General features: G+C 27.2%; 7 protein-coding genes across 7 annotated transcripts; 2 read left to right on the plus strand and 5 right to left on the minus strand.

Annotated features, from left to right (window-relative positions):
- The first annotated feature begins 620 nt into the window (after positions 1–620).
- On the plus strand, positions 621–2,094 carry LOC128957077 (ADP-sugar pyrophosphatase-like). Its single transcript, XM_054302793.1, has 2 exons — positions 621–1,398; positions 1,504–2,094. The coding sequence occupies exons 1-2, from the start codon at positions 774–776 to the stop codon at positions 1,776–1,778; spliced, it is 900 nt and encodes a 299-aa protein (XP_054158768.1). The 5' UTR covers positions 621–773; the 3' UTR covers positions 1,779–2,094.
- A 2,291-nt stretch (positions 2,095–4,385) lies between these two features.
- Positions 4,386–6,756, plus strand: LOC128957076 (angiopoietin-related protein 6-like). Its single transcript, XM_054302792.1, has 3 exons — positions 4,386–5,778; positions 5,872–6,126; positions 6,205–6,756. Exons 1-3 carry the CDS (start codon positions 4,540–4,542, stop codon positions 6,490–6,492), a joined length of 1,782 nt encoding a protein of 593 aa, XP_054158767.1. The 5' UTR covers positions 4,386–4,539; the 3' UTR covers positions 6,493–6,756.
- A 1,681-nt stretch (positions 6,757–8,437) lies between these two features.
- Positions 8,438–11,170, minus strand: LOC128957033 (organic cation transporter protein-like; the record flags this gene model as incomplete). The annotated part of the gene is made up of 6 exons (XM_054302749.1): positions 10,943–11,170; positions 10,314–10,400; positions 9,921–10,179; positions 9,015–9,853; positions 8,635–8,774; positions 8,438–8,495 (listed from the first exon to the last, which is right to left on the minus strand). Coding segments are annotated over exons 1-6 (1,611 nt in total), but the record flags the coding sequence as incomplete, so codon positions are not given.
- A 1,063-nt stretch (positions 11,171–12,233) lies between these two features.
- LOC128957034 (organic cation transporter protein-like) lies at positions 12,234–14,420 on the minus strand. The gene is made up of 4 exons (XM_054302750.1): positions 14,196–14,420; positions 13,356–13,614; positions 12,449–13,278; positions 12,234–12,383 (listed from the first exon to the last, which is right to left on the minus strand). Exons 1-4 carry the CDS (start codon positions 14,418–14,420, stop codon positions 12,234–12,236), a joined length of 1,464 nt encoding a protein of 487 aa, XP_054158725.1.
- A 1,512-nt stretch (positions 14,421–15,932) lies between these two features.
- On the minus strand, positions 15,933–17,966 carry LOC128957035 (organic cation transporter protein-like). The gene is made up of 5 exons (XM_054302751.1): positions 17,727–17,966; positions 17,546–17,611; positions 17,072–17,330; positions 16,173–17,008; positions 15,933–16,079 (listed from the first exon to the last, which is right to left on the minus strand). The coding sequence occupies exons 1-5, from the start codon at positions 17,964–17,966 to the stop codon at positions 15,933–15,935; spliced, it is 1,548 nt and encodes a 515-aa protein (XP_054158726.1).
- A 1,371-nt stretch (positions 17,967–19,337) lies between these two features.
- LOC128957036 (organic cation transporter protein-like) lies at positions 19,338–21,839 on the minus strand. Its single transcript, XM_054302752.1, has 5 exons — positions 21,615–21,839; positions 21,442–21,534; positions 20,549–20,807; positions 19,590–20,419; positions 19,338–19,484 (listed from the first exon to the last, which is right to left on the minus strand). The coding sequence occupies exons 1-5, from the start codon at positions 21,837–21,839 to the stop codon at positions 19,338–19,340; spliced, it is 1,554 nt and encodes a 517-aa protein (XP_054158727.1).
- A 624-nt stretch (positions 21,840–22,463) lies between these two features.
- LOC128957037 (organic cation transporter protein-like) lies at positions 22,464–24,178 on the minus strand. The gene is made up of 6 exons (XM_054302753.1): positions 23,927–24,178; positions 23,561–23,833; positions 22,950–23,509; positions 22,734–22,873; positions 22,647–22,673; positions 22,464–22,467 (listed from the first exon to the last, which is right to left on the minus strand). Exons 1-6 carry the CDS (start codon positions 24,129–24,131, stop codon positions 22,464–22,466), a joined length of 1,209 nt encoding a protein of 402 aa, XP_054158728.1. The 5' UTR covers positions 24,132–24,178.
- Between the last annotated feature and the right edge of the window lie 378 nt (positions 24,179–24,556).

Here is a 24,556-nt window from a genome sequence, read left to right on the forward strand (position 1 = left end):
TACCCCCCAACCCCCTAACCATACCCAATAGGTAACCTTCACGTGCAGTCGCTGTTAACAGTTAACAACAACAACCCACTGGACTATCCATATTGATATACATTTGATTGAATGGCTTATCAATAGTAGAAAAAAAAATTTATTACGTAAACTAATACTTAAAATTAAATGCATTAATAATAATAATTTTTTTCTAATCGATATTTTTAAATATTATTTATATTACTGTATAATTAATATTAATATTAAAAAACAATTTTTATAATATATACACTGCTAAACGAGTGTGCGATTCAATAAACATTTTTTTGTTGTTGATTTTGATTTTTGATTTGAAAAACTTATTTTGATTTAATCGCATAAAATATATAAATATATAAATATATAAAGTGCAAGACTTTATATAAATTATAAGCTTATTATTATTAATAATAATATCTTTTAATAGAAATTTTTTGATTGCCATTGAAATCAAATAAGTTTATTGAATCATTTGTTTGTTTGGTTTCAAATATACAGTATATATATATATATATATATATATTATTTACAATTAGGTTTTATTTATATATTTTGATTGTTTGTATAAATTTAATTAATTTATTTTTGTAGACCAATAAAGTGTGTGTGTATATTAACCCATTTGACGGTGTCGTATCTAACACACGAAACCCACCATAAAAAAAAATTAACCCCAAACCAGACCTACTTGTCCTACTCCTCCTCCTACTTCTACAACACCCAACTACTACTACTACTACTACTATACCGAAATGTCTATTATAAATACCAGTTCCCAGTCAATAGTGGTCGACAGTAGTGATATCGACAACAACAATAAGAAATCATCATCAGCAGCAGCACCGACACCAACACCAGCACCGACATCAACGACTAATATGACAGAAGTGCTTCTCCATATGCCAACAATGCGCAAAATGAGTGACATATCCATCGATGACCGCTGTTGGGACACCAGTCTATTCAAACCGTTGTCCGAAAAACTACTATTTACTGGCAAATCCCTGCAATTAAGTAAATATACGTTTGAAGACGATTCGGGTAATCGGAAATCGGCCGAAATTATACGAAAAAAGTATACAATCGGTAACAATCAACAGTCGACTGAAGATACAGTCAGTGTCCTGAGTATAGCCATACTTAGGCAACACATCCGATGCGATTGTTTGCTACTAATCAAACAATATCGGCCGACACTCAAGGCCTATGCCCTGGAGTTTCCGGCAAAGATTGTCGAACATACGGCTATTGACGAAAAAAGCGACGAAGAAAGCGATGAAGAGACTGGCGAAGTGGCCATCGAAGACATTGAGAACAATACCGGCTATAAGTCGACAGATATTCATCATATTAGTCCCGAAACGGCATTAGATCCCGGTTTGTATATATTATACATAAATTTTGATTTGATGTTTAACCTGATCTACTGATAACTAACTGATCCCTAATTTTTTTTGTGGATGACCTGACTATATATAACAGAGCTGTGCGACGGAAAGGTCCGATTGGTATCGTTGGTGGTCGACGGCGACGATCCGATTAAAAACGGTTTTATCAATGGCCATCATAATGAGAAACATACCGAAATCGAGGTACACCAGGTACCGATTAACGGCCTACTCGATCGTTTAAATGAATATAGCAAACGTGGTATTGTTGTGGACAGTCGTGTCTATGCGTTTGCCATTGGACTGAAAAAGGGCGAAAAGTTGGCTCAAATACAGGCAAAAATGCAAGACTTTGAGAGTGTATCGTAAAACTATGACTTCCCAACACACCCACCCCTCCCTCCCTGTCTCTCTCTCCACACCAAACAATATATATATATATATATTATTTTTTGGCGCTTTTTTATAATTTCAATTTTTTTATAATAATAATTATTATTATATTCAATATATTATATTAATATTATTTCTTATCATTTGTTTCACTCAATTACAAATCAGATGATTGTTTGCTATTAAAATGTATTATTATTATTATTATTATACATGTATACTACTATTGATATTATTAATTTGTAAATTAATAATGCATTTTGAATAATAAATAAATAAATAAAAATTATTATTATTATTATAAGCCTTTCCTTTTTTTGATGTTTGATAAGAGAGAGAGAGAGAGAGAGAGAGAGAGAGAGAGAGAGAGAGAGAGAGAGTGAGAGGTCACTCATATATTTAATACATCCCTGTGTTCTGTTTCTGGCATACAGTTCCTCTATGATAACAATTATACTACAATACTTTAGTAGTACATACCAGTGCTAACTAATTAAAAAAATATACAAATAAAATATAAGTATAGTATATGAAACAACCAAACAAACAAAAAATGCTATTAATATACAACAAAAAAATTTTTTTTTGCCAAATAATTAGTATCGGAAATAAAGGCTTCATTGATATTAATACTAATAATAATTGTAATAATAATATTGTTATATTGTTTGTACTATTGTTTGTATGTAAAACAATATATATCGTTATAAAATAATTGAACCAAACTTTTTCTATCGATTTATATCAATATATCAAGTATTATGTGATATATATATATATATATATATATTTATTTATATGATTTTTGAAAAAACATTGACATTGAGAGAGAGAGAGAGAGAGAGAGAGAGAGAGAGAGAGAGAGAGAGAGAGAGAGAGAGAGAGACTCAATAAATCAAACATAAAAATTCAATAATAAGTTTAGTAATAATAATAATAATCATATCAACTGATGGTTTACCAAAAAAATATGGAAAGTTTTACTTTTGTTTTGTGTCAATAATTTTTATTTTATTTAATTTAATTGATCCTTAATATTAAGGTATAAGTATATCGTATAACTACATATTATTAAAAAATTATTTTGATGGGAAAAAAATATTTAATTACTATTATTGACTTTTTTGTGTTTAAACATTTAAATTTTATCATCTATTTAACTGATAATTTATTTAAATAGTTTTATGTGTGTGTGTGTGTGTGTGTGATATACATCATGTATTGATAGTATTAATTATTTTTTTTGGCGTAATTATCAATCAATTTAGTCGTTTAATTGAATTGATTAATAAAAAATATCATTCAAAGTGATTGGTAAAAAACTACTAGCCCCCCTCACCGAACCCCCCTCTCTCTCTCTCTATATATATCGATAATCTAACCGGCCAATTGTGATGGTGTTACTAAGCATACCTATATATAAAATCCATGATTAAAATTAGACAGTTATATATATATATTTATATTAAATTATCTTAAATAGTGTTCACAAATATTATCAATTGTGACAATATCTTGAATGTGTATTTTTTTAATAAAAATTTATTTATTTATTAATTAATTGATTATATTGAATGGTATTGATTGACATGACTGTTGTGACATGTATGCAATCTAAACTGTATATACAGTTTAGATTTATATATAAATTAACGATTATTTATAAAAATTGATTTTTGAACCCAACCAAAAAAAACCAAATTTTTTTGCTGACTTATACGGTATATGTTTTTTGTTGTTGGTTAGTATCAGTAATGATGAGAAAACTAAAATCAGTTAAACATAATATATTTTTTTAAATAATAAATTCAATTACTAATTGGGAAGAGAAAGTGTTTAGTATATATATATATATAAATTTTTATATAAATATATATTAACTTAAACTTATATATACAGTATATACAAATCTAAGTTTATAAAAATATATGAATCATACAGTATATTGTATTATAATTTATAATATGATTAGTTAAGGGGGGGGGGACCTGAAAACTAACTGATTGATAATAAATTGATTAATAAAATAGTACAGTAAACTGTATAGTTTACTGTACTATTTTAACAATTTAATTTTTGAAATGTAAGCACCAGTAGTATTAATATAAATTAAATATTTATTGATTTTACTAATTATTATTAGTAGTAGTGGTAGTAGTAATCAGTTAATCACAAAATTTGGTTACTTCCCAAACACACATACATTTCCCCAAACTTGAAATGTTTATCGCATTTATCGCATATTAAGTTTAATATATAAAGTTTTAGTTGACTTTTAATAATGATATTATTACCAATAATTTGATATAGAGTTTTAACTTATAACTACTGTATTATTATATTTAAGATAATTATTATATTATCTAAATGTTATTAACACTTGAGTTGAGAAAAATTTATGTTTTCATCATTCATTATTAATAACATTATTTTTATTAATAATAATATAAATTTTCTCACATTTTAATAGACATACACCTAAATGATACTAATAATACTAATAAATATATATATGACTAAAAAATTATTAACTATTACTAGAAAGTACTACTAAATACTACTACTAGTAATAATAATGATATATATATTGACTACTAATAAAATAAATCATTATTTTTTTTGACCTCTAAGAGAAACGGAAGTTATATTTTTTTACTTCAATTTAAAACCAATTATTTTTTGATTACCTGATCAACCATTTAAACCATACAACTAACCAATCAATCGACAAAAAGAAATGGCAAAACTCTGTTACCATTATCTGCTAATAGTTGCGACAATTGTTACGTCAATTGATGGCCAAAAAGGCCGCAAACGTGACATTATGGAGGACACCCAGAAAACGGTAAACCAGATATGGCAAGCAATTGATAAGTTTGACCAGCGAACTACGGTAATGGAGATGCGATTGATGACTCTGGCCACTAAAGTCGATAAAATTGTCGACTCAATGGACAATCATCGACTGGCCAACCAGTTGTTGGTCGATCGGCTGCAAGCCATGGAACTGAAGATGGATTCAGCCGAGACTACGATCAACAATCGGATCAATCATGTGGCCGACAATGTGATCAAAGTGGGCAACGATAGCGATGCCAAACTACGGAAGCTGATGAATGTTGTCTTCGATACCTATGATCTAAGTAAAGACGCTAACGGTTTGCTGAAAGGGGTCAGATCGAGGTCAGGTACCGTCGGTGGCGGCTATATCGGTAACGGTGATGATGGCGACGGTGAAGGTTCAGATCAGATTGACGAGTTGAAGAAGAAAGTATTGGAACAGATGAGTATTATGGAGGCCAGGATCCGGGGCGATGTGTCCGGTGTCGGCCAAATCGGTAAAGATATATTGGGAACGTTGGATACGTTCAATCAGGAAATGCTTGATATACGGGCCGAGTGTTCAGATAAAAAACAGGCTAATCGTCCACAACAACAGCAGCAGATCAGCGACAAAGTGTTTGATAGTATATATACTGATCAACAACAACAACAACAGCAACAACAATGTGGACCAACCAATGGCGTCAATATGACGGCCATTAAACACGAAATGGACGTCCATTTGGAACAGATTGGTGTCCGCATTGAAAACGAAATGTCTATCATCGGCAGCAAACTGGAGGAATATGTCAGTCAATGTACGGCTGCGACGTCGGCAGCGGGTAGTCATCCAAATCTGAAGGCCCGAAGTATTTTGCCGGATAACACACCGCCGGTGATTGTCCACAACGCCAGCAGCAGCAGCGGTAATGTAGAGTTTACCGCCAGTAGTCAACGCAAAACCATACGACTGGCCAATCGGCCACTGGGCGCTTCCAGTTGCCAACGATCGTCACACTTATTGGCACCGAAAAGCTGCGGTGAACTGTACACTAGTGGCGCCAACTGTGACGGCGTTTATGTTATATCGGTGGCCAACTCGCGACTGTTGCGCGTCTATTGCGATATGAGCGACAACGGCGGCGGTTGGACGGTATGTTTGTTAATATCTATAATTAGTCAGCATTAGTTACTACCGGTGCCCTAATAAACCCCATTATTATTATTATTATTATTACCAAATCAGGTTATACTGAGACGCGGCGATTTTGGCCGATCGCGCTATCGGATCAGTTTCGAGCAATCGTGGACCGGCTATCGGGACGGTTTCGGCGATCGCGATACCGGCGAATTTTGGCTGGGCTTGGAATCTGTCCATCAGATGACGGCCGTCGGCAATCATCAATTGCTGGTCGAATTGGAATCGTTTGACGGCGACTATGTATCCATAGTATACGACGGCTTTCGGGTCGGCGGCGAATCGGACAACTATCGGCTGCACGTAAGTGTTATACTATAATACTAAACCTATTGATTGTAACACTTGGATTGGATTGGTGTCTATTAATGCGGACAACAGTTAGGTCAGTCAATATCGGCCAACACTACCGTCGGCCAGTCATTGCTGGCACACAATGGTTCGCTATTTTCCACACACGATCGCAACAACAATCTGATCAGTCGGGATAACTGTGCCCTGAAATTGCAGGCCGGCTGGTGGTATCATAATTGCCAGAGTGCACTGTTGACTGCACCCTACTATGGCCGCACTGGGCGCCAGCATGTCTGGCAGGGCATACAGTGGCACTCGTGGAAACACTCGCAGCACCTGAAAGCGGCACAAATGAAAATTAGACCGAAATATTAAAGAGGACGGACGGGTGGGTGTAGTTGTGTGTGTGTGTGTGAGTGTGTGAGTGAGTCGACCCGACCCGAGACCCGATGCAACCCAAACCCTAATATATATACAATATTTACAAATTAATAAATTAATTGACGGGTTATTTCAATTGTGCCAAAAAAATATAAATCAATCAATCAATCAATAACTAACAAAACAATAAAATATTATTGCATTATTATATAATAAAAAATAATATTTATTGTGGATTCATAATATAAATTATATATTTTACACATATGTTATATATATATATTATTTAATGTATACTCATATATATAATATTTACATTTTTTTAAAAAAAGCATAATTATATACCAAATATTTTTTTTTAATTTGTTTGTTATGTATAACTTAAATATTATACTGTACTGTATATTAGTCTGACAATGATAATTGTAATTATATATAATCATTATATAGTCATTAATAGTCATTATTAAATTATTTTTATTATTTACAATAAAAATCTAATTAAAAATATTGATTTTAGTTGATTTAATTATAAAATTAAATATTTGGCAAATAATTGCTAAAAAAATACATTATATTAAATGAGTAATTATTTGTCAAAATTATATGTTTGAAAAATTGATATCAATTTTTAAATATTTATATAAATAACTAAATTTTTTTCAAAACATTATGATTCATACTCTATATGATTGACAAATTGTTTATAATATATATATATATATTTATAAACATATTTATTATTATAGATTAATTGTAAAATTGTATGGTTTTTATCTATAAATTTTTTTTTATTTATTTTACACTAAAATGTTTATTTTATTTTCAATTAAACAAAATTACTATTGCAAAACAACTAATTTTAAAATAATTTTTTATTATTGAAAAAATTGTTAATTAGATAAAAAAATTAATATTTAAATTTAAATATCATATTTACATCTATCTTAAAGTTAAAATAAAATTATATATTATTAGATTAATAATTAAAAAATTATATATTTATAAAAAATTATTTTTATTTAATGGTCAAAATTACTAATAATTTTTAAATAATTTTTATTATCTATATACAGTATTTAGTCAATTTATAATAGATAATAAGTATTTAAAAAAATAAACTATAATTGTTTTTTATTTATAAAAAACATAAATATAAATAAAAAAAACTACGATAATATCGGCAATTTGTTGGCCACTAGTTTCGGGCTAGAAAATGTACGGACACACTGTCGGGAATGGATAGACATCACCGAAAATTATTAATTATTAATATTATTATTATTAATTATTATTATTATTATTATTATTATTAATTATTATTATTATTATTATTATTATTATTATTATTAATTATTATTATTATTATTATTAATTATTATTATTATTATTATTAATTATAATTATTAATATTTAATTTAATCATTAATTCATAAATTAATATAACTTTAAATATTTTTATTTATAGAAGAAATAAAAATAATAATATCTTTAATAATTTTAATTTTAAATATACTGTATATTTATTTATATATTAAAATATTATTAAAAAGTAAATCATATTTATTAAAAACAAAATTATTTTTATTAATAATACATTAATACTTAAAATTATAATTAATATACTTTACTTTAGCAACATTAAAATTATTATTAAATTTTAATAAGTTAAGTATTTTTAATTTTATTGATTTTATATTAGCATTAGATTGTACTGTATATAAATTAATTAATTTTATAAAAAAAAATTAATTAATAAAATAAAAATCATTGTGAAAAAATATCTAATTATAAATTAATTTATTATTATTGATAAATTTAGTTCAAAAAATTCAATATTTAATTAATATAAAATATTTACATTTGTCTTAATGTCTAAATATTTATAATAATAAAAAATTTATATAACTTGATTAACAATTTATATTTAATGGTCTAAATTATTATTATTATTAACTTTTAAGTTATCTTTATTATTATTTTTGTTTTTAGTCCATCTATAAAAAAAATAAAATAACAATAATTTTAGATAATTAATAATTAATTGCAAAAAAAAATTATTTATAATTTTTATAAATAAATAATTACATTATCTATAAAAATAATTATAAATATCTAAATATTATATAACAAAACCTATTAAGTTGTTCGGCTTCTTGGATAGTATCGGCAATTTGTTTGCCCCGAGTTTCGGGCAGAAAATGTATGGCCACACCGTCGGCAATGGACAGACCACCGAAAACGGCCAGTACTACACTCATACCCGTATAGATATTCTGTTTATGTGTATGTATGTATATGTGTATGTATGTGTGTATGTATGTATGTATGTGTGTGTGTATGTATATATGTGTATATATGTATGTATATATATATATATATGTGTGTATGTGTGTGTGTATGTGTGTGTGTATATATATGTGTAGCAATAAAATTGATTAATTAAATAGAAATAATAAATATATATAAATAGTTAATTATAATAAATATATAGATAATATAATTAATATTTTTACCACATCTTTGACAAACGGTGCTAACATAGAGCCCACACGTGCGACCACTGAACACGTGCCGACACCCATCTGCCGGAGGACAGTCGGATAGACTTCGGCCGCATAAACGTAGACAATATTATACGAGCAGGTAATAAAAAATTTGCCGATCATAGCAATGGTCACACGCGGCCAGACACTATCGATGGTCATAAACGGTATGACTGCCAAACAGGACAGTCCACTCAAATACATTAGCGTAGCATTCAGTGGCCGACGGCCTAGAAATTTGAAGGCTAGTGTCGGCAATAGAAAACTGGGAAACTCTAGCAAACCGGCGATCAGAAAATTGATGAACAGATTGCCGCCAAAGTCGCCGATGTTCAGCGATATACCGTAATAGACAAATGCATTGACAAACCATGTAAAGTACATGATTAGGGTTGTCCTCCGGAGGTTAGGCCATCTAAATAGATCCCAATAGTTTGTCTTATTATTGCTACTATTGTTGCCGTTATTGTTTTGGCCAGTAATTTGTTGTTCAATTATATATGAATTTTTCAACGATTTCAACTGACTATCCAAATCATTGGCCGGCAATGAATTCATTTGGACGGCCTGTTTCAACTGCCTGTCCAATCGATCCCATTTTTCGTGTGTTAACAGCCAACGGGGCGATTCGGGTATGAATATCAGCCAAACTAGCCATAAGATTTGCGGCAAAGTTTTGGCTAATATCATATGTCGAAAGTTTGGCAGCATATAGGAAATGGCCGGTAATAGACAATAGCCGACAGCCCAACCAAACTGGAAGATCATACCCAATGCGGCCCTATATTTAGGTCCAACACATTCGGCAACTAATTAGTAAATAATGGATTTTTTTTAAATAATAAGTTTATATAACGGTATGTATGGATGTATTACCCAAAATAAATGCCGTCAAATAACTGCCCTCAGTAGCCATTCCCAATACAAAACGGGATATCATAAAATGTGTAACATTAACGGCCAGTGCACTGGAAGTGGCGGCCATTATCTCCAATATAACTGTTATCCATAGTACCGGTATTCGGCCGAATCGGTCGGATAGTATACCAAATATAATACCTCCCAGTGCCCAGCCTAACATATACATCGATTGGCTGAGTGATGCCAATCCTTGTCTATCGCATATCAGATGAAACTGTAGTTGTTTTTTATGTGTGGATATGAATTAAAAAAACAATTATAATTATATTTAAACAATTTTTTAGATATAATTTTTATTAAAAAAAATAAAAAAATTTTAATTAATCTAAATATTAATATTATGATTACCTCATCAATGATTGTCGATTTGAATACTGATTTATCAAACGTCCAGTTTTGGCAACCATTCAGACAATAATCATCTAATGTTAGTGTCTTTTATGATAAAATAATTTAGTTATTTATTTAATCAATTAATTAATTCTAATAACTATTCATAATTATAATAACTATTAAAAAATTATAATAACTATTCATAATTATAATAACTATTTATAATTATAATAACTATTCATAATTTTAATAACTATTCATAATTTAAATAACTATTTATAATTTTAATAACTATTTATAATTTTAATAACTATTTATAATTTTAATAACTATTCACAATTTTAATAACTATTCATAATTTTAATAACTATTCATAATTTTAATAACTATTTATAATTTTAATAACTATTCACAATTTTAATAACTATTCATAATTTTAATAACTATTCATAATTTTAATAACTATTTATAATTTTAATAACTATTTATAATTTTAATAACTATTCACAATTTTAATAACTATTCACAATTTTAATAACTATTCATAATTTTAATAACTATTCATAATTTTAATAACTATTCATAATTTTAATAACTATTAATAATAATAGCATAATTATTTTTACAAATAAATAAATACCTACCTGATTGTTGCCTAGACCAGCATCAGTACTATTGTCTGAGCACCAGTAGCTAATGGTGGGTGCATAAAACGATACGCTAAGCGTATGCCAAATCAAAAACAATTGCAAACTAATTGAAAACACAACAATATTTAGCTGCCATAGACCCCATTCACCGATAATATCGGTAACGTGTCGGACAGTTTGTTGTTGTCCGACCGATTTTGCACTACCGGTGCTCGTCGTCATCATTAATTAATTATATAAATAAAGCATATATAATATAATATTTATAATAATTTTTGAAATAAAAAAATAAATGTTTAATTTAATTTTTTTAGAAAAACAAAAATATTTATTTTTTAAGTATTAAAAAATATATAAATTTTTACTATTAAGATAAGATTATTAATATTAATAAAATATATACTAAATAATAAATAATTTTTATTTGTACATGTATTTTATTTATATAAATATGTCAATTATAAAAAAACATTTTATTTTATTTATACAATATTAATATATATATTATTTTTTTTGGAAATATAAATCTAAAGTTTTTATTAGATATATATATAAATATTAAGTAATTAAATATTAATCAGGATGTATGTATGTATTAACTATGTTTAATAAATAAAAATTTAATTTTATCAATTGACAATTTTTTTAATTAAAAATAATAAAATTTCAATGACATAAATTTTTTGTTGGTGATATTAAATATAAACAAACAAATAAATATTAAAAATAAATATATACATGTATATATCATATGATTATCATACAAATGTAAAAATATTTATTATTATATTTTTATTTTATTATTATTAATTTTGTAAACTTATGTACTAATATTTATTCATATGTTTTTTTTATATACAATAATATTAATAGATATAACAAACAAAAAATATATGTTAATAATATTTTCTATTATATAAAATAAATAAATATAACAATTAATTAATTTAATTAAAACTAATGTAATATAATACTGTTGTAAATTGAATTGTTTAGTATAAAAAAAATTGATTTAATTTATTAATATAATAAAAATTAACAATTTATAATATCTATAAATAATAAATATAAAAATTGTTTTCTAAAAATTAAATAAAAAAATTAATATCTATTATCCAAATTACTAGTATTATTAATAATATTATTATCATAATTATTATTATTATTATTATTATTAGTATTACTATTAGTAGTTGTAGTAAAAATAATAGCATTAGTAGTGCGTCTGTAAAAAAATTAATTAATTAATTAAATCAATAAAAAAAATTAAATAAAAAATTAATTATTAAAAATACTTATTAATTTGTTCGGCTTCGGCAACAGTGTCGGCAATTTGTTGGCCACGAGTTTCGGGCAGAAAATGTACGGTCAAACCGTCAGCAATGGACAGACCACCCAAAATGTATAGCACAACATTCATACCGGTGCTTAAACTCTATATATAATGTATATTATGTTTTTGTTATATTAATATTATTGATATTAATAGATAGTTATTACCAGATCTTTGACAAACGGGGCTAATATACTGCCAATACTAGAGGCCACCGAACACGACCCGACACCGGCATCTCTGGCCACAGTTGGATAGACTTCGGCAGCGTATGGATAGATAACAGCGAACGAACTGGTAATGAAAAATTTGCCGATCAATGCAATGGTTACTCGGGGCCAGTCAACTGACAGGGCCAGCAACGGTACGATAGCCAAACATGACAGTCCACTTAAATACATAAGTCCGTAAGTGAGTGGCCGGCGACCCATATAATTGATGGCTATCATCGGCAACAAAGTGGCCGGAATCTCCAGTAGGCCGGCAATCAAAAAGTTGACAAACAAATTGAAGCCAAAACTGCCGATATTTAACGATATACCGTAATAGACAAATGCATTGACAAACCACGTAAAGTACATGATTAGGGTTGTCCTCCTCAGGTTCGGTGACTTTAATACCTCCCAAATATATGACCGTTTATTTTCGTTATTATTATTATTATTTAGTTGTTGTTCATCGTTTGTATAACACTTTTTCAACGTTTGAAACTGATATTGAAAGTCACTTATTGGCAACGAATTCATACGGACAGCCCGTTTGACTACCGGTTCCAAGCGATCCCATTTAGATTGTGTTATCAGCCAACGGGGCGACTCGGGTATCCAATAGAGCCATACGAGCCACAAAATTTCCGGTAAAGACGTTACTAATAGTATTTCGCGAAAGTTTCGCAACAAGTAGGCAATACCCGGTAATAGACAATAGCCGAGTGCCCAACCCAAATGAAAACATAGACCCAATGTGGCCCTATATTTATGTCCAATACTTTCGGTAACTAAATTAAAAGATTAAGTTGTCGTTATCATGTTTGGTGGTGTCAATTGTTTTGGGGGTGTGTATTATATATAATACCCAATATAAATGATGTCAAATAACGGCCGTTAACTGCCATTCCCAGTACGAGTCGTGATATTGAAAAATGTATAATATTGACGCTCAGTGCACTCGATAGGCCGGCCAATACTTCCAATATGATTGCTATCCATAGTACTGGTTTGCGGCCAAACCGACCGGACAGATAGCCAAATATGATGGCTCCCATACCGTAGCCCAACATATGTAGCGATTCAGTTAGCGATGATAGTTCCCGGCGATTGCAGATTAGGTGCCACTAATTATTATTATAATAATAATAATAATAATTATTATTATTATTATAGATATTAGATATAAGTCTAACTATAGATTATTTAATATAGATTATTAATCAATTATTTAAATAATATTTAGTTTTATTATCATAATGATTAAATAGTTTTATGAAAATATTAAAAAATTATGACATTTTTAGTAGTATTATAAGTTCATCAAAATAAATACAATTAATAACTATAATAGTATTTATTAGCAATTATACATAATTAGCACAAAAAAACTTAATCGATGGATATAGTGATTATTATTATATTTAGTAAAATAATTTAGCTATATATATATATATTATTAACTTATTATTAGCTTATTAATTGACAAATAATTATACATAAAATATTAATACTTTTAGTATTATTATTACCTCATCAATGATTGTCGATTTAAACACTGATTTATCAAACGTCCAGTTTTGACAACCAATGCTACAAAAATCAATTGATTGTGTCTTTTAAAAATCAAATATTTAATTATTATAGTAATAGTAATAATAATAATTTTTTTAAAAAATTACTAAATTGTATATATATTAACACTTACTTGATTATAGTCAGCACCGGTATCAACATAATTAGTGTAGTTATTGTTGTTATCAGAGCACCAGTATTTAATAGTTGGCGCATAAAACGATACGCTTAGTGTATTTAATGCCAGAAATATATTACAACTAATTGAAAACAATACAATATTAAGCTGCCATAGACCCCATTCACCGATAATATCGGTTACTTGTCGGACATTTGGTGTCGGTGTCGGTGAGTTCATTGAACAGGTAGTAGTAGTAGTAGTACTAGTAGTACAGGTGCTCTAAACAATAGCTTTTAAGCTATTAAGTGCTTAAAAAATAATATCAAGTTTTCAACAAAAATAAAATACTTAATATTTTTTCTAATAATAAAATTTTATATTTTAAAACTATATATTAAATTTCTATTATATAAATATTATTATTATTATTATTATAATAATAATTTTTTTCATAAGTTTATATAGTTATATATTTTATGTAATTATTGAATATTTATAGATATATATATATATATTATATATACAGTACATATGTATAATAGGTTATTAGTATATTTTTATTTTATTATAGTTATACTTATTATACAATGTATTTAATATTTAATTTTGTTTTAAAAAACAAAATAATAATATAATAATTATTTCTAATCGATAAAATAAAAAAAAAACTTTTTTTTATTGTTAATTGAAATACAGTAGTAATAATAATGTTGATATTATTAATAATATAATTTATGTTTATTTTTATTAATTTAAATCACATGGAAACATTGCGTATATTAAAATACAAAATCATTGTAATGAAAATTATTACTATTACTATTATAAAAATAAATTCCTATTGTTTAGATGATTAAACAATAAAAAAAATATATATTAAATTATTGTTATTGCAGATTATACTATGTATATAAATTATAATTGTAAATATAATTTGTTATAATATTTGACAAACACGTGTAAACAAAAAAAAGAGGGTTGAATATACTATACTTAGTACATGAAACTATTATATAATATTATTAAACTAAATAAAAACATAAATCATATATTTACTTTTATCTATAGTATAAAAGTTCAGATATATATATATATATATATATATATATATATATATATATATAGTGTATATATATTATTTAAAAAGTTAGTTAGCTTATTATAATTTTTTTTTATATTTACGTCAATTATTTATATTTTTATATTTTACTAGAACTTACTATAATACAAAAAATAAAACAAAAAAAACAAAATCAATATTAAGTTTAAAAAAACAAACTAATTTATTAACTATAATAAAAGTATTTGCATTTTAAATTTTTTTTTTAAACAAATTAATATAACTTTAACTACATTTACATAATTGTTAATAAAAATCTAATTAATTTCTATTATATTGATATCTTAATCAAAAAATTATTATTAAATGTAGTATTAATTAGTAGTAATAGTAGTTTTCCAGTAAAAAAAAAAGGTGAATGAGTTATTAATAAATTTATAAAAATAACAAATTAATATAACTTGTACTACAATTACATATATGTAATATTATATAAAATTGTGCTAAAAATAGTGTCTAAAAACTAATTATTTTGTATTAAATAATATCTTAAGAAAAAAAAATTATTATTAAGTGTAACTTAATATTAATGATTAGTAATAGTAGTCCGCCTGTAAAAACAAAATTGAATTAGTTATTAATATTAAATTAAAATAATAAATGTAATAAAACTATTAATTAAGATAAAACTAATACTTATTGATTTGTTCGGCTTCGGCTACAGTATCGGCAATTTGTTGGCCACGAGTTTCGGGCAGAAAATGTACGGTCAAACCGTCAGCAATGGACAGACCACCCAAAATGTATAGCACAACATTCATACCGGTGCTTAAACTCTACCGGATATATATAGTTATTATGTTTTATATTAATAATTAAGTTTTAATTAATATAATTAATATTATTAGATAACAGTTATTGTTAGTTACCATATCTTTGATAAACGGCGCTAATATACTGCCGACACTTGAGGCCACCGAACACGAGCCGACACCGGCATCTCTGGCCACAGTTGGATAGACTTCGGCAGCGTATGGAAAGATAACAGCAAACGAACTGGTAATGAAAAATTTGCCAATCAATGCAATGGTTACTCGGGGCCAGTCAGACGACAGCGTCAGCAACGGTACTATAGCTAAACACGACATTCCACTCGCGTACATAAGTCCTGCTGTAAGTGGCCGGCGACCCATATAATTGATGGCAACTATCGGCAACAATGTGGCCGGAATCTCCAGTAGGCCGGCAATCAAAAAGTTGATAAACAAATTGTAGCCAAAGTCACCGATATTTAACGATATGCCGTAATAGACAAATGCATTGACAAACCACGTAAAGTACATGATTATGGTTGTCCTCCTCAAGTTGGGCAACTTTAATACCTCCCAAATATATGACCGTTTATTTTCGTTATTATTATTATAACTTTTTATTAGTTTTTTATCATCGCCTATATAATACTTTTTCAACGATTGAAACTGACACTGAAAGTCACTTATTGGCAATGAATTCATATGGACAGCCCGTTTGAGTACCGGTTCCAAGCGATCCCATTTAGTTTGTGTTATCAGCCAACGGGGCGACTCGGGTATCCAATAGAGCCATACGAGCCATAAAATTTCCGGTATAGATGTTACTAATATCATATGGCGAAAGTTTGGCAACAAATAGGCAATACCCGGTAATAGACAATAACCGAGTGCCCAACCCAAATGAAAACATAGACTCATTGATGCCCTATATTTAGGTCCAATACTTTCGGTAACTAAATTTTAGGATTAGTTGTGTTATGTTTGAGGTGTCAATTGTTAGGTTTGCATTATAATACCCAATATAAATGATATCAAATAACGACCGTTTACTGCCATTCCCAATACGAGTCGGGATAGTGTAAAATGTATTACATTGATGGCCAGTCCACTGGATAGGCCGGCCAGCAGTTCCAATGTAACTGTCATCCATAGTACTGGTTTGCGGCCAAAACGTCCCGATAGATAGCCAAATATGATGGCTCCCAGACCGTAGCCCAACATATGTAACGATTGGGTTAGCGATGATAGTTCCCGACGATTGCAGATTAGGTGCCACTGAAAAACAAATAAAAATAAATAATATAATTGATTGTATGAATAGATTGAAATTAGATTATTATTGTGATATGTATTATAAAACTTATAATTTTTGGGTGAAATATTAGCAAAAATTATTTTATAGCTATAATATTAGTTATTATTGATACAGTAATAATAATAATAATAGATAGTTAATAATATAAGTATATACTGTATATAAGTTTAATAACCTCATCAATGATTGTCGATTTAAATACTGATTTATCAAACGTCCAGTTTTGACAACCATTCAGACAATAATAATCAATAGATTGTGTCTTTTGAAATAAAATATTAATACTATAAGTAATTATAATAATAATAATAATAATTTTTTATATTAATTATTGACAATTATTTGAATACTATTACTTGATTATTGATGTCAATATCATCAGCAGCTGCAGCACCGGTAGCAATATTATTAGTGTTGTTGTTATCTGAGCACCAGTAGTTAATGGTTGGTGCATAAAACGGTAGACTAAGTGTATTTAATGCCAGAAATATATTGCAACTTAATGAAAACATAACTATATTTAGCTGCCATAGACCCCATTCACCGATAATATCGGACACTTGTCTGATATTTGGTGTCGGTTTCGGTGAGTTCATTGAACAGGTAGTAGTAGTAGTACCGGTGCTCTAAACACAATATAGCTATATAACTAACTATTAAGTGCTTAAAAAAATAATATCTGATTTTCAACAATAATAACAAAAATAAAAATTATGTGCAGTATTTTATATGTAAATTATATAAATGTAAAGTTATTTAAAAAAACCGTATTGAAGTAATTTTCCAAAAATAATTAATTAATCGTATAATTAAAATGTGTTTAACTTATATAATGAAATTATTATCTAATAAATAAATAACTAAATTGTAGATCAATTATTAAATATACATAAACTTTATGATAAAATTAAAATTACTTACATAAATATATATAAAAACAAAAAACAAACAACAAAATATGTAATTAAATTAGAAAAAAAATATATACCAACTTTATAACTAAATAAATTAATATTTAATATTACATAATTATTATTATTATTATTATCAGTATCGAAATTTTTCTATTGGTAATAATATCTATTTGGTGTAAAAATTAAAATAAATGTCAAATTTTTTAAAAGGATATTAATAGGAAAAAAACGTTTATAAAATCAAAAAACAACAATTTATTTATTAGTTAATTATAAATCATGAAATTTATATTACACTAGTTTATATATTGGTCTTATTATTAAATTTTGTTTATTATTTTTACATTTTATTAGAACTTTATAAAAAATAAATAAATCAAATATTAACAAAAAAAACAATAATATCAATATTAAGTTTTTAAAAAACAAACTAATTTAGTAACTATAATATTATAAAAGTATCTGTATTTTAAAATTTAAAAAAAATTAATATTAACTTGTATTACAATTACATATTGTAATATAAAATTGTGCTAAAAATAGTCTAATTAATTTGTATTATAATATATAATATAATGATATCTTAAGCAACAAATTATTATTAAGTGTAACTTAATATTAATTATTAGTAATAGTAGTCCTCATGTAAAACAAAGTTGAATTAGTTATTAATAATAAATTAAAATAATAATAATAAGTGTAATAATAATACATTATAACTATTAATTATTTTTAAAACTAATACTAAGATTAAAAACATATAAAATTGTGCTAAAACTCTAGTCTAAAGTCTAATTAATTTGATATTAATTTGATATTAATTTGATATTAATTTGATATTAAATAGATATTAATTTGATATTAAATTGATATTAATTTGATATTAAATTGATATTAAATTGATATTAAATTGATATTAATTTGATATTAAATTGATATCTTAAGCAAAAATTATTATTATATTAAGTGTAGTATTAATTAGTAGTAATAGTAGTCATCCTCCTGTAATACAAAGTTAAATCATTAATAATAAATTAAATAATAATAATAAAACTAATACTTATTGATTTGTTCGGCTTCGGCTACAGTGTCGGCAATTTGTTGGCCACTAGTTTCGGGTAGAAAATGTACGGACACAGCGTCGACAATGGATAGGCCGCTCAATATGTATAGTACAACATTCATACCAGTGCTTAAACTCTACCGTATATAACAGTATATATATGTTTTATATTAAAAAATTAAGTTTTAATTATTTTAAAATGAATATTATTAGATAACAGTTATTGTTATTATTATTATTACCATATCTTTGACAAACGGCGCTAATATACTGCCGACACTTGAGGCCACCGAACACGACCCGAGACCCGCTTGTCTGATAACAGTTGGATAGACTTCGGCACCGTATGCATAGATAACAGCATAGGAACTGGTTATGAAAAACTTGCCAATCAATGCAATGGTTACTCGGGGCCAGTCAGCCGACATCATCAGCAACGGTACGATAGCCAAACACGACAGTCCACTCGCGTACATAAGTCCAGCAGTAAGTGGCCGGCGACCCATATAATTGATAGCTACTATCGGGACCAAAGTGGCCGGTACTTCCAGTAGGCCGGCAATAAAAAAGTTGATAAACAGGTTGTAACCAAATTCACCGATATTTAACGATATACCGTAATAGACTAGTGCATTGACAAACCATGTAAAGTACATGATTAGGGTTGTCCTCGACAGGTTGGGTGACTTTAATACCTCCCAAATAAATGATTTAGTATTATCATTACTGTTTATGTTTTGTTGTTTATCATTGGCAACAATATAGCTAGTTTTCAGCGATTGAAATTGCCATTGAAAATCACTTAGTGGTAATGAATTCATATGGACAGCCTGTTTGAGTACCGGTTCTAAGCGATACCACTGACGGTTGGCTATCAGCCAACGGGGCGACTCGGGTATCCAGTAGAGCCATACAACCCATAGTATTTCGGGTATTGATGTCGCAAATATCATTTGACGAAAATTTGGCAACAAATAGGCTATACCAGGCAATAGACAATAGCCCAGTGCCCAACCAAAATGTATGGATAGGCTGACTGTAGCCCTGTATTTGGGTCCAAAACATTCGGTAACTAATTATATATATATATATATTGATAATTAAGTTTGTTTTTAATTTTAATAATTTGTTTTTTTGATAATTTTTTAGGGTTAGTCCTAATTTTTAGGTGGTGTCTATCCATATATATATATATATATACCTAATATAAATGCTGTCAGTGCCCGACCGTATGTTGCCATACCCAGTACAAGTCGGGATAGGGAAAAATGTATTATATTGACTGACAGTGCACTGGATAGGCCGGCCATAATTTCCAACAGGATTGTCAACCATAGTACCGGTTTACGACCGAAACGTCCGGATAGATAGCCACAACCGATGGCTCCCAGTGCGTAGCCGAGCATCAGTAGCGATTGAGTCAGTGATGATAGTTCCCGACGATCGCAGATTAGGTGCCACTAATTAATATTTTTTTTATATAAAAAATATTTCATATATATATATTATTATATATTAGTATAAATAGATAATCAATATTATTTATCATATGATTAACAAATATTGTTTATTTTTAAATGATAATTATTTATATACATTGATGTTTTTTAGTGTTAAAAATAAAAAATTACTTAATTAAAATAAAATAATGTATAATTGTGTTTTTTAAATTTGTGATAATTAAATAAAAGTGTCTAATTTAAGATAGATTATCAATTAATATTAATTAAAATATTTAGTTTTAGTCATAATGATTAAAATAGTTTTATGAAAATAAATATATGTTTTATGACATATTTATTATTATTATTATTATAAGATCACTAAAATAATTACAATTAATAACTTATTACTAATTTTTATTTGCAATTATACAATTTTATATTTTATTAATTTAATTATATWTATATATAAAGTATTGATTTAATTAAAAATGTATAATTTAAAAGTGTTTTTTAAAAAAAAAAATCTGTATATTATTATTATTATGATTATAAATTATATTTAAACATTATTTTTAGATATAATTTTTATTTAAAAAATAAATAAATATATATATTTTTAATTATTTTTAAATATTGATGTGTGTATTACCTCATCAATGATTGTCGATTTAAACACTGATTTATCAAACGTCCAGTTTTGACAACCATTCAGACAATAATAATCATTTGATTTAAATAATGTCTTTTGAAAAAAAACAAATATTAAATAATAATAATAAAAAACAATTTTTTTGTTATAAATTATTGACAATAGATGCTTACTTTATTATTGCTGCCAATATTATCAGCACCGGTATCATTGTTGTTGTTGTTGTCTGAGCACCAGTAGTTAATGGTTGGTGCATAAAACGATACGCTAAGTGTATGAAATCCCAAAAACATAGCACAACTAACCGAAAACATGACCACATTTAGCTGCCATAGACCCCATTCACCGATAATATCGGTAACGTGTTGGACACGTGTCGGCTTATTAGGCAAGTTCATCAATATTATAGGTACAGTATATTATTAGGTACCGGTGCGCTAAACACACAATAGCTTATAAATCAATTGAGCCTTACAAATAATATCTATGATAATATTAATATCATTTATAATATATATAATATATATTTATATAAAATTATTATTTATTTATAAAAAATATTTTATATTTAATTTTTTTCAATATTCTTTTTCAAATAGTTGTATAAAATTTGATTGAAATAATAATACAATAATAATAATAATAATAATAATAATTGTAATTTATGTTTTTTAAATATAAATTATTTAATATAAATACACTTTACTATGCAACATATTGTAAAAAATTATTATTAATATATATAGTTAAAAATTAGATAATATTTTACGTTAGAAAAGTCAATATTAAATTATTTATATCATTAATTAATTAATTAATAGATTATGTACAGTATTTTATATGATATTTACAACCGTATTGAAGTAATTTTCTAAAAAAATAATTAATTAATTATAAAAATATTTTTTTCTAATTAAAAAAACTAGTGATAATACTTCTAACTAAATACTCATTAATAAAAATTGAAATTATAATAAAATAAATAAATTGTAGGAAAACTAAATAAATATAAACTTAATGTATTAACTAAAGAAAAAAGATATATAATTAAATTATAATATATATATATATAATATTATATACTGTATATAAAGTTTAATGACTAAATAAATTAAAATTTAATATCATTATCATAACTATTATTATCATAACTATAATTATTAGAAATATGATGATTATTATTATTATTAGTTAAAGTAGTAGTAGTGGTAGTAGTATTAGTAATAGTCCGCCTAAAAAAACAAATTATAATTAATAATTATTTAATTAATTAAAAAATAAAGTCAATATACATATTAAATTGTTCGGCTTCGGCAATAGTGTCGGCAATTTGTTTGCCACGAGTTTCGGGCAGAAAATGTATGGACACACCGTCGACAATGGATAGACCACTCAAAATATAAAGGACAACATTCATACCGGTGCTTAAACTCTATAATAGATATGTATAATATTTATTAAATTTTTTTTTATAATTATATTAATATTATCAAATAGATAGTTATTACCAGATCTTTGACAAACGGTGCTAACATACAGCCGAGACAGGAGGCCACTGAACACGACCCGAGACCCACTTGTCTGACCACAGTTGGATAGATTTCGGCAGCGTATGGATAGATAACAGCGAACGAACTGGTAATGAAAAATTTGCCGATCAATGCAATGGTTACTCGGGGCCAGTCAGCCAACAGTGCCAGCAATGGTACGATAGCCAAACACGACAGTCCACTTGAGTACATAAGTCCAGCAGTCAGTGGCCGGCGACCCATATAATTGATGGCTACCATCGGCAACAAAGTGGCCGGAATTTCCAGTAGGCCGGCAATCAAAAAGTTAATAAACAAATTGAAACCAAAATCGCCGATATTTAACGATATGCCGTAATAGACAAATGCATTGACAAACCACGTAAAGTACATGATTAGGGTTGTCCTCCTCAAGTTGGGCGACTTTAATACCTCCCAAATATATGACCGTTTATTTTCGTTATTATTATTATTATTATCACTTTTATTTTTTTGTTTACCATCATTATCAACATTAACATCATCATTATTATCATCATTATTACCTATATAATAATTTTTCAACGATTCAAATTGCCATTGAAAGTCACTTTTGGATAATAAATTATTCATATGGACAGCCCGTTTGAGCTCCTGTTCCAAGTGATCCCATTTTTCATTGATCATCAGCCAACGGGGCGACTCCGGTATCCAATATAGCCATACAAGCCATAAGATTTCCGGTATTGTTATTACTAATATCAAATGTCGAAAGTTTGCCAATAGATAGGCAATACCCGGTAATAGACAATAGCCGAGTGCCCAACCCAAATGAAAACATAGACCTAATGTGGCCCTATATTTAGGTCCAACACTTTCGGTAACTAATAATAAATTATTTTTTAAAAAAAATATATTTAAAAAATGATATAAATATTGAATATCATGTCCTGTATGTGGTGTTATGGGTTATATACCTAATATAAATGCTGTCAGATAACGACCGTTTGTTGCCATTCCCAATAGGAAACGGGATATTGAAAAATGTATTATATTGACGGACAGTGCACTCGATAGGCCGGCCAACAGTTCCAATGCGATTGTCATCCATAGTACTGGTTTACGGCCAAAACGTGACGACAGATAGCCAAATATGATGGCTCCCAGTCCTTGGCCTAACATATGTAACGATTGGCTAACTGATGACAGTTCCTGTCGGCCGCAGATTAGATGCCACTAATAATAATAATAATAATAATAATTATAGATATTATTTAAATAACTAAATATATATAAGTTTAACTATAGATTATTTAAGATAGATTATCAATCAACTATTAATTTAAATAATATTTAATTTTAGTCATAATAATAATTAAATAGTTTTATGAAAATATAAATTATGTTTTTTTTATTAGTATTATAAAATCACAAAAAATACAATTAATAACTAATTTATTAGCAATAATACAATTTTATATTATTATTATTTATTTATTTATATATAAAGTATTGATTTAATTAAAAATGTATGGTTTAAAAGTGTTTAAAAAATCTGTATATTATTATTATGATTATCTCATTAATGATTGTCGATTTGAATATTA

Source organism: Oppia nitens, unplaced genomic scaffold (genome assembly GCF_028296485.1).
Source record: "Oppia nitens isolate AA-2021 unplaced genomic scaffold, nextdenovo-longstitch-racon4-pilon3 scaffold35_pilon_pilon_pilon, whole genome shotgun sequence".
Taxonomy (NCBI): Eukaryota; Metazoa; Arthropoda; class Arachnida; order Sarcoptiformes; family Oppiidae; genus Oppia; species Oppia nitens.